At 37.4% G+C, this 11,704-nt stretch overlaps 1 protein-coding gene across 1 annotated transcript in view; it reads right to left on the minus strand.

The window, feature by feature from the left end:
- The window catches only part of HDC (histidine decarboxylase), a 34,212-nt gene extending 24,607 nt beyond the window's left edge, over positions 1–9,605 (minus strand). The window contains exons 1-2 of the mRNA XM_001380484.4: positions 9,299–9,605; positions 5,239–5,411 (exon numbers count right to left, since the gene is read on the minus strand). Of these exons, the coding sequence (XP_001380521.1) occupies positions 5,239–5,411; positions 9,299–9,326 (201 nt within the window). The 5' untranslated portion in view covers positions 9,327–9,605. The remainder of the gene's footprint in view (positions 1–5,238; positions 5,412–9,298) is intronic.
- Between the last annotated feature and the right edge of the window lie 2,099 nt (positions 9,606–11,704).

Below are 11,704 nucleotides of genomic sequence, written 5' to 3' on the forward strand. Positions count from 1 at the left end.
TTCACCTTCTCCCCAAGTCTTCTACTTCAGTCCAGTTTAATCTTGTCTACAACCCTGATGCTATCATTCCTGATCCTATATCTTTGCTGGAGGGAGCCCCTAAATTGCTGCCTCAAATATTCTTCTCCTACCCCTTCTTCTTTGTCTATCCTGTCAACTAATTCATTAAGACCTAGTTCACATCCCTCCTCCTCAAAATTCTTCCCTGATGACTCCAGACCACTCTGACTTCCCTTTCCATTTCTAAATTTCTATAAAACAGTTTGTGTATCTTGTACCCTAAGCTTAAAACCATGCTAAAACTTTTGGAACATCCTAAATATCACAACGTATATCCCCAACTTCCTAAAAAGCACAGCTTAGGTATTGTTTCCTACACACTTCCTTTCCTGTTGCCCTCAACAATCAGTACATTCTCCCTCTTAAAAATTGCTTGAATATGATTTATATTTACTTATGTGTACATTTTATTTAGACAGTAAAATATAATCTTCTTGAGGGCTCCTCTTCTTGTTTTTACCTTTTTATTTCCAGTGTTAAGTCTCTTAGCTATATTAATCTTCAGTGTGTATAGTTACTTTTCTATTTAGATCTTAAAATAATAATAGTAATAACTAGCACTTATATAGTTCTTACTCTATAGTAAGTGCCAGGCACGATGCTAAAATCCAGCAAATATCACAGTGCCTTGCACAGAACACTTAGGAAGATCTCAGTTTGAAAATTGCCTCAGAAAAGGATCCTAGACTATAGAGGTAGTAAGTATCAGAGGTGGGAATTTGGAACCAAGTCCTCTGACCCCATTATCAGAACTCTTTCCCCTCTACCACATATAGGTCCTATCTACCCTACTAAACCATAAGTAAGTTCATTGAGGTAAGAGAATGTGCCTTACTCCTCCGTATTCACTACAGATAGATGTCCATAACAGTGCAATTCACATAGACATATAATGAATTTCTGTTGAATTAATGGATGGATGAATGATGATGCTAACTAAAAGATATGCCTCTAGAAAAGCTGGGGGGGAAGGGAGAAAGGAACCACTGTCCCACATAGATCTCAGAAGGTTGATTCAGTCTTTGGGATCCAAGGTCTTGCCCTGTTATCATTCTTCTACAGTGACTGTTGATGGGTTTCCCCTCTCAACTTTTACCATCTAGTAAGCTATATCAAGAGTGAATCACCTGCTCTCTCGAGATAAAGTATCTAATCCTGATGAGACTTTATCAAAAGCAGACAGACACCTATTTCCTAAGATAAGCATCCTTGGCTCCGCCTGGCAGCAACCACTGGATTTCATTACATCAAGTAAATCAGCTGTTTCCCCATCACTTTTTGACCGTTACTTTGCTTGCTTCCTTTTAGGCAGAGAGGCAGGAGATGACACTGCCAGATTACAGTTAGCAAAGGGCTCTTCCTACAGAAGGGAATCACTCTGATTATCTCATTCAGGAAACAGCCCCTTTTTGATAAAGTTGCCCTTGTGTGTGTGTGTGTGTTTTAATGGTATTTTGAAATTGGTTGGATGGTCTAAAAGCACTGGGATTATCAGAAGCTTCTTCCCTTCATTTCATTGCCATAAGTCAGTTTACTTTATTTGATTCTCTTTAGTTCACTCTCTGTTCTAGTAAAAGTGACCCCCTAGCTCTTCCTGGTAAACATGTCATCTACTTTTGCATAGGCAATCCCCCAAGTCTGGAATGTACCCCTCCATCTCTGATTGGAGGTGAACCTAGTTCCTTTCACAGGATGACTCAATGGCCAGCCTCTGCGGGGTTTTCCTGATCTCCACTCCACCTGCACCAGTTATTAGCCCTTTTAAATTATTTTATATGCTTTATGTGTACTTTGTATTTACTTATATGAGCACATGTTCTCCTTCCCTGTCCTAGCCTTGACTACAGTAAAATGTCAACTCCTTGAGAACAAGTACATTTTTTCTTCTATCTTCAATGCCTTACATACAGTAGGAATTTTGGGAGGCTTTCTATCTCTAGTGTCTTGTCCAAAGCAAGTTCTTTTAGTCTCTCCAGCACCTTGCATATAATAGATTCTTTTTTTTAGAATCCCTTACCTTCTGTCTTTGTACCAATTCTAAGTCAGAAGAGTGGCAAGAGCTAGGCAGTTAGGGTTAAATGACTTGCCAAGGTTTACATGACTAGGAAGTGTCTGAGGACAAATTTGAACCCAAGACCTCCTGTCTCCAAGCTTAGTGTTCTATTCACCATGCTACATAACTGCCTCCACATGATATATTCTTTTTTCTTTTCTTTTTTAATCTCTCACCTTCTGTCTTAGAATAAGTACCAGTTCCCAAAGGGCTAGGCAATTCGAGTTAAGCAATTTACCCAGGGTTGCAGAGCTAGAAAAGTTCTGAGGCCAGACTTGAACCCAGGACCTCCAGTCTCCAGTCCTGGCTCCCTATCCATTGAGCCACCTGGCTGCCCCCACATAATATGTTCTTAATAAATGTTTAGAAAGTCGAATAGTTTTCCTGGGCCAGATGGGACAATGTTTGGATCTAAGCATTCTAGGCGAATAAAGCATTAGAATCATAAAATATTAGAACTAGAAGGAACTTTGTTTTACGAATGAGGGAACCAGAAGGAAGTGAAATAATAAGGCCAAGGTCATGCAGTATGCCACTGAAAGAGCCAAGACCAGAAGCTGGCTGACTCCTAGACCAAAATACTTTCCCCTACAAGAGGTAGCCTCTATGCAGGTACAGAAACAATCACATAATAAATAATGGTATAATTGTGAATTATGCATTGTGGATCATACTCATTGACAAGGGTAGAATTAGATGATCCCAAAGATGCTTTTGGAGGCTAAGATCCTATAATCCTATGAAAATATAGTTCTGCATTGTAACTGAATTCTGGAAGATGGAACAGGAGTGTGTGAGTCTAGTCTGGGCTCAAAAATCCAATTAATTAGGAGTTGCTTGTTAATCATAATTAAACCTTAACTATGTCTTCATTTCTACAGTTGTAATATTGGAAGAGTAACCACAACAGAAAATAATAATAGCTAATGCACAATAACTTTAAGGCTGGCAAAACACTTTACCATAGATTGTTTTTATTTGACTCTCACAATACCTCTTTGAAGTAGATGCTTTATATTATTCACATTTTACAGATGAGGAAACTGAAGAACAGAAAACCTAAATGATTTGTCCCTGGTAATAATGTAAATTAAGTGTCTGAAGCAGAATTTGAACCTATGTCTTAACTTCAAGTCTAGCACTATGTATACCATACTACTATGCCTCTCTCAAAAGAGAAAAAGAAATCATCCTTTTTAGCACTTGTACCTGGGTGTAAAATTTCACTCCATTGTTCCTAGAGCCCCTCTCCCAGACCCAGAAGGGGACCCACTTGGGACTGCTGAATTTGATGTATTAGAACAGTGGTCTCTAAAGTAGGACTATGTTCCTCAGGCTGTGAAACCTCAGATCTGACCTCAAAGATGTATTATTAACCAATTGGAGGATGGAAAGCAGTTCATTCTAACTTCACTGTATTAGTCCTTGGAGTTTGTCTCCCAATGATCATGCCTATTCTTTTCATCCAACACTCCCCTCCCTTTCCCATTTCTTCTCCTTTGAGTTACCCCTAAATGCTATGTAGGTGCCATTGGGGAAACTGTACCTCTACCTCTCCACTATTCCTGAGAGGGCTCTGCTTTGGGGATGGTGACCAGTGAGTAAGATTCCTGCCTCCTCCCTTTTCATTTTGAGTGGGACAAAATAGATCATACAGGTTGAGCATACATGGATGCATTACTGCTCTCATCATTCTCCCTAAAGTCCCCCCTCTTCCAAACTTCTCTATTAAGGTCACGATCCTTCCAATCATCCAAGTTCACCACTTAGCTATTATCTTCAACTCCTCGTTTTCCCTCACCTTGCATCTCCATAGTCAATTAGTTATCAGATCTTTGGGATTCTCCTTCCTTTTCTCTCTACTCACACAATCAGCCTTATCACCTCCCATCTGGACTACTGCAATAGCCTGCTAATTGATCTCTCTGCCTCTAATTTTTCTCCATTCCAATCCATCTTCTACTCCTCCAGTTAAATTTTCCTAAAGCACAGTTCTGATTATGTCACTCTCCTATTCAATAAAGTCTAATGGTTCCCAATTGAATATATGGTCAAATATTATTTCATCTTTAAATGTTTTTTGTGTATCTAAGTTTTGTAACTGCATAATTTTTAGTATGGGGGAACATGAAGATACTTTTTAAATAAGTAAATATACACATATTGGAGATTTTGCTCAAAAGATTTTTACTCCTAGGATGTGAGATCAAACAAGTTTAAATAAAAATCAAGGATTTGGCACCTACAGACCAGTTTGCTTCCCTCTTTTCCATGGCTATAGTCTACAGCTGCAGCCCTGGTTCTATCACTCCCTAAAAAAATAAACAAACTGGGACTCTGGACCCAATGGAGACAGGCAAGACAATGTAGATGGCATGCTTCAGCCAGGAGTCCAACCCTCAGCAAGTTCTTTGGCCTATTTGGCTTCAGTTTCCTCATCTGTAAAATGAGGGAGTCAGATAAGATGAAATCTAAAGTTCTTCCAAACTCTAACATTCTGTTTTTCCATGTCATAAGGTCTGTTCTTGTCTCATGTGTGATTCTATGAAATCAATCCCCATAACTAGAAAAGCATTTCACAATACATATTCTACTTAGAGGTAGTGGGCAGGCTAACTTGTCAGCAAAAGGCAAACCTAACATTTGACAAATGAAGAAAAGAAGGGAACGAATCATTATAATAGAACAGAAAAACCACTGGATGGGGATTCAATTCCTGATTATGCTATTTACTATCTGTGTAGCCTTAAGCAAGCCACCTAACTTTTCTTGGTCTCATCTTCCTCATCTACAAAACAAACAAGTTAGACTAAAAGGCTTCTAACATTCTTTCTAGCTCCAAATCTATGGTTGAAGATTACAAAGATTATTAATGGTTAATAACAGATCTAGTCCAGCACTGAAATCCAGAATCCTGAGTCACCCAATTCAGTAAGGTGAGCGAAGCATTGACAGTCACTGTCAATACATCTGATTGCTGAAACTGTATGTACACTGTTTTTCTTGAATCTCTGGAAAATCAAATTCTGCATCACTTCACCTCAATCACCTGCCCCCCCCCATTCTTAAATCAGTACAATAAGACCATTTGCCCTTTTTCCTTTGGTGTGGTGCCCATTTCTTACCCCAGGCATAATGATTTTCTCAATGTCTCCAAAGATGGTGTCCCAGCTGTCTGGCTCCACAGGGGCACTGTCAGGCAGCTGGCTTCTCATGTAACCAGGCTGCACATCAGGAGTAACCCGCCTCTCCCTCACAGTGCTCAAATACTGGAAAATGTAATCCACCATCTCCTTTCCTGAAAAGAGAACAAAAGAGAGAGGTTGTACCTTGTGACCTAACCAGTCCCTTTGCATCATCATTCAGGCTTTCTAATGCCTGCTTCAACCCTGGAGAGCTATGCTAAGCAGACAGAAAGGAGGTCTCAAAGAACTCTCCCAAACCCAGTGGGCCAGAAGGGATCTTGGCTTCAGTTGGTCATTTTTCCCCTATTTTTTAAAATTTCTGAACTTCATAATATAAAAAAATGGATGTTTCCATATCCATAGTAGAATAGAAAGAGGATTGTACATGAAACTTCAGGTCTCTAGCTTGTTTTTTCTTTTTAAATATATAGTAAGTTTAACCCATAACTTTCAAAGCTACCCTGCTTATCTACAATTCTTTCTGGCTTCCTTTCTTTAAAATGTTTCAGTGACCCTTTTTTCTTTCATTTTCTTTTATTTCTCTCTTTTTAAAATCTTATTCTTTTTTTGCCATTGCCCTCCCCCCACCACCACCACCACTGGAAATTTTAAAAAGAAGAAAAATAAAACTCATATAACAAATATATATGTAGTGAATCATCTAATGCAAATATTAATAAAATGGAACTAGGTCTTGATCAATGATACATGTAAAATCCCAGTTAAATTGTTCATTGGTGACAGGAGGGGGAGGGAAAGAATACAAATCATGTAACCATGGAGCAATAACCTAAATTAATTTAAATAATTAATTAGAAATTTTAAAAATAAAATATTTATATCTATAGTGAATCAAAACAAATTCCCTCATTGACTATTTCCAAAAATGTATGTTTTATTGCTGATGTTCAGGTGGTGATGTGCTAAAAAAAATTTTAATAGTTTCAGTTCACATAACTTCCTCTAGGGAATACTTCCTGTGTGTCAAGTCACAAAGGTCTAATATTAATTCTGGACCACTCATTCCTCCTAAAAGGAAAAAAAAAATCTGATACAAAGTAAAGCAAAAACAATGTATACAACAAAAAAGTAAGGACAAGGAGAATAATGTATACAATAACAACATGGCAAAAACAAACAGTTTTAAAGAATTTAGGATGACTGACAAATGCAATGACCAACCATGAATCCAGAGGAGCTGATGATGAAACATACTATCCACCTCCCAATTGTCAATGGATTCAGAATGCAGAATAAGATATACATCATTTTTGTACAGGGTAAATGTGGTGATTTGTTTTTCTTGACCATAACACATTTGTTATGAGGGTTTTTTTTCTTTTTCTTTTTAATTTGGAGAGTGGAATTGGAAAGTGATAAAGTAAGTTCTTGTTAGTTTAAAAATAAAATTTTAAAAGTTGTCTTAAGAAATAAGAAAAAAAGGAAGTACTCTCCCTTCTGTCCATCTCATAGAACCAGCCACCAGCCATGAACTAATGAAGTTTATATTGATTCAGTTACAAAATGCTCCCTAAACAAATAAAGAGCAAGTCAAATTATGAAGCATATTCAGTGCTCATGACTGGGCTACGCAAATAAAATTAAAATTAAATCATCTTTTTCCTTGCACTCTATTAAAGAGAATTTCCAGAATGCTAACTGCCATCTTTACCCAAGCCATCTGAAAACAAACTTTACTCAAGTCATCTGAAAACAAAGAATATGTTTAAGAACACTTGTACCATTACCCCATTTCATACACACATACAGAGATCTCTGACTATACTCCTTACTCTTAAAACTGTAGTTATTTCTCCAAAACCTCAGGAGACAGAAGATTTTGATTCCCTAGCAAATAAAAGGGGGAAAGAGTGTATTTATTCAGCATACTGGAGGGTCAGGGTAGGAATATCCCCAAAGCTGAGTGTTTTGAAGCCAATGCCAAATATTTCCTCTTTGTTCCTTATTTCTCCAGGTCTATTTCTAGTTTTCTACTTCTAAATAAATTCTCATTGGCAAAATGTCCATGAAAAAATCTCATATGGTAGCTCTGGGCAAACCTGTGAAGCAGACAAAGTTTGTTCTAGGCGTCTTCCCCACATTCCATTTCTGTTTCCCTCAGTTCCTTTTAGAAGCATTCTTGCTACTTGTCCCAGTCTGAAAGCTCCCTCCAGTCCAGCACTGGTTCCATGGGTTTTTCCTTACTTTTTTTTTAAGACCTTGCCTTCTGTCTTAGAATCAACACTGTTTATTGGTTCCAAGACAGAAGAGCAGTAGGGGATAGACAAGGGGGGAAGGGGCTAAGTAACTTGCACAGGGTTATACAGCTAGTAAATGTCTAAAAACGGATTTGAAGCCAGGACCTCCCATCTCTAGGCTTGTCTCTCAATCCACTCTAGCTGCCCCCTCCTTACTCTTTTGACATCTTTGGACATCTTTAGTCTCCCTTTATCCCCATTAGATTCTCTTCTCAGAATAAATACCCACAGAGAAGAATGCTATCAGGCATTGTCTTTTCCTGAAATTTTTAATGAGCTTAGACCAATTTAGTGTATTCCTAATTCTATTAGAGATTAAAATTTTAAGAGGGAATTCCTTTGATCCAAAAAAATGACTCCATAATAGTGAAATATCAGGCAATAAGGTAGGTCAGTAGAGGAAATGTGTTGGGTTGGGGGCACTTGGGTATGCTTTCTTATAGCCCCATAAATTATGCAAAATAGGCAGTTATGTCATTACTCTATGCAGGGGTCCTTAACCTGAGACCCAATAGATAGATAGATAGATAGATAGATAGATAGATAGATAGATAGATAGATAGATAGATAGATGGATGGATGGATGGATGGATGGTTGGATGGATGGATAGATAGATGGATAATATGAGTACACATATATTGCATACACATTACATACACACATATGTGTACATACCTGTAAGTATATATAGATACATATATAGCTGTATTTCAATATAACTTGTTTTCTTGATAATATTATGCATTTTATTTTATTCATTTAAAAACATTATTCTGAGATGAGATCCATAAGCTTCACCAGTCTGCCAAAGAGTTCAATGACATAAAAGAGGAAGCACTAAGAGTGGCCCTGGGAATAGACTTATATGTGGAACTTTCGGAAAGGAAGAGAAAATATGTTACATGGGCTATATACATGAAAATAATAAAATAGATAATTTTTAATTCTTAGAATCTCTGGGATAAAATATAAACTCTCATTAGCATTCAAAGCTATTGAATCTGGTCCATTTCTGCCTTTCCAGTCTTTTTTACTCATTTTACTTCTCTATACATTCTACGATCTAGTCATATGCTGTTCCAACCATACTATGTCCAGGGTCTCTGTATCTTCAAACTAACTGGTCCTTATACCAAGAATATATTCTTTCTTTCCTCATCTCCACCACTTGGAAACCCTAGTTGTTGTTTTTCAAGAATTAGTTCAAGTTCCATCTATAATTCGTTTTCCTACTACCATCACTCCCAGATGTTAGTGCCCTTCCAAAATTACCTGGTATTGATTTGTATATATTCTCTTTTCTGATATAATGTGAACTCCTTGGGGACAGGAACCATTGCACTTTTTAGAATACTGAGAAAATAATTGTCTCTTTAGTTGGTTTAGAATCTAAACCTTCACTTCTCTTTGGGAACTGGAGAACCAGTTACATTTGGCCCAGAGGAAAAGGAGAGAGGTGGGAGAGAGGAGGGGGGAAGAAAAAGGGGGGATAAGGGAGAGAGCGAGAGCGAGAGAGAAAGAGAGAGAGAGAGAGAGAGAGAGAGAGAGAGAGAGAGAGAGAGAGAGAGAGAGAGAGAGAGAGAGAGAATGTCAGTCCAATCCCAAACCATTTTACTTAATCAAATCAATAGTACACTAGAATTATACTCCCAAACTTCACTGCTAACCATCAGGAATCTGAGCTGCCCAGAGGAAGACTCTAGGGTAAGAGACAGACATAGCAATATATATAATCATTTACCTCTTTCTCTGTATTCTTCCAGGTCCATGATGTGCCAGAGTCTCCTGCTCCCTTTATAACCAAGTTAGGTTTGTCCTGATGCGCAGGGTCACTTGCAGGAGGCTTTGAGCAGGTAGAGTAACACAGCTTCCCCAAGGGACTCTTCAGGTTCCTCATTCTCCAGGCAGCTTTTATTCATTCTTATCTAAAGGACTCACGTCATAGGGGAGGCAACATCTCTTCTCTGCATCATCTCCACCCCTTTTGTAGCTATTTATATGTCCTTCTAGACCTTTGATGCTTCTGGATACATATTTTTTTCCTTTTTAGTGATCTTTTCTTTTGATATTAAATAAACTCATGTCCCACTCTACCTGCCCCCCCCCACTTCATTCTCTTTTTTTGTGAGTAATGACCAGGACCCTGGCTTTTTAAGATAAAAAGAAACTTCTGAATTAAATATATTAGAGACCAAATATGGGTACAATCAATGTGGGTGATGAGCCTCCTAGACCATTCTTGCATGTGATGCTTATGGTCAATCTCAGCTGACAAAATATCCACAAACTTAGAAATAATAGTTCCTTATTATAAATTGAACAAGTAGAAGAACTTGCTGCTTTCATTAATTTCATTATTCTCCTATTCTTAGTATGGAAATAGGGTTTAGTTAGCATCAGGTGTCCCTGCTAACAAAGTTGTGACAGTTAAAGAACCAACTATTCCTCGACTTTGCTTGAAACAAGTCGATTTTTAAAGAACGGTATCTGGGAGCACTTTAGAAACCATTTTATATATATATATATATATATATATATATATATATATATGTCATGTGTTTGAGAGTGCTTTAGAAACTATAATAGCTTGAACACAAGTCAAAAAAATGTTAAAAGCCCCAAATTTAAGAAAAATCAAGTTGAAATTCTTGGGTCCTCATCTCTCTTTGATATTGGGGTGGTAGCTGAGGCTTTTCCCACAAAACTGGCATCTTGTCTCAATTTTCCTATTGCCATTCAACAAACATTTATTTTGTATCAAGAATGAGCAAGAAACTGCCCTATAGAAAGTGGCAAGACACAAACCCTACCTTCTAGGTTATAACCTAGAAGAAGTTAATGATTGTCCAGGTGAACTCATTGCCCTCAAGATACCTACCCTGAGACTTGCAACCTTCTGTTACTTTTTTGATTTGAGAGAATTTTTTTTGATTTTTTTTTTTGAGATTTTGAGAGAATTTGATTTGAGAGTTTTTACTCCTTATGGTCAATTACCCAAATCCTCTTGATTCTTCCCCTGTCTCTTTATTTGTCCCTTTCTCTCCAATTCCACAGGCAAAACCTTACCCCTCAATCTCTGCAATGGTTGCTTTTCCTCTCATTTCTCATTCATCCCACACACTACTGAAAAAATAAATTTTCTCAAGGTTTTAATGTTATTTTCCTTCTCCCAACAACATGCAAAACTGCTTTATGTTAGATCAATATACACACTTTAATATGATGTTTAAGACTTCTTTCAAGTGGCTATTCCCACCACCCACCTCCCCACAACCACGATACCACCACATCCCCTACAAGCTGTCTCTGGTAATTCTTTATCATATCCTCAAATCCAACTAAAATAATTTGCTTGATGACCTTCTGGTTTCCCACCTTCAGGATATGATTAAAACAGAGTAGAATAGGATTCATTTCCATGTATGTTCTTCCCTCTTAATGCAATATCATACTGAGGTTCACACAATGGGGTTATGCTGTTTTTTGACAAGTAGAAGACTCAGAACCAGCTCCTTCCTAAAACCTACTAAAGCTTTTTTTGCTTTTGCACTTATATCTAACCAGTTTTTTCTCATTCTTTTTGTTTGTCTTGTTGCATTATGATCATTCAGTGAAATACATTACATTTTCCCCCTCTGAATGTCACTGTAGAAATTGTAGTTTGGGGGTTTTCTCTCCAAAGGTCATTTTTTACTTTATATATATTTTCTGAGATATTTCTATTTAGTCTGGTTTGGAATCATCTCCATAAAACTAAAGGGATGTCTTTCAGTGGGGGAATGGCTGAACAAATTGTGGTATATGATAGCGATGGAATACTATTATGCTATAAGGAATGATGAACAGGATGATTTCAGAAAGAATTAGAAAAACCCACATGTACTGATGCGGAGTAAAATGAGCAGAACCAAGAAAACATCGTACATAGTAACAGCAATACTGTGGAATGGTTTTGGTTTTGGTTCTTTGCTTATTCTCAATGCCTGCACATAATATGCATTTAAAATGTTTTTAATTGAATTGTTAAGTGAACAAGGGAACTGTGAATAAAATGTAATATGAGTTCCTAGGTAGACATTTTTTTAAAAATATAGGAGAGTTGTTATCTGAGTTGGATTTTAAAGGGTCTATGAAGATTAACAAAGTT

The sequence above is a fragment of the Monodelphis domestica genome, chromosome 1, assembly GCF_027887165.1.
Source record: "Monodelphis domestica isolate mMonDom1 chromosome 1, mMonDom1.pri, whole genome shotgun sequence".
In the NCBI taxonomy this organism is placed as follows: Eukaryota; Metazoa; Chordata; class Mammalia; order Didelphimorphia; family Didelphidae; genus Monodelphis; species Monodelphis domestica.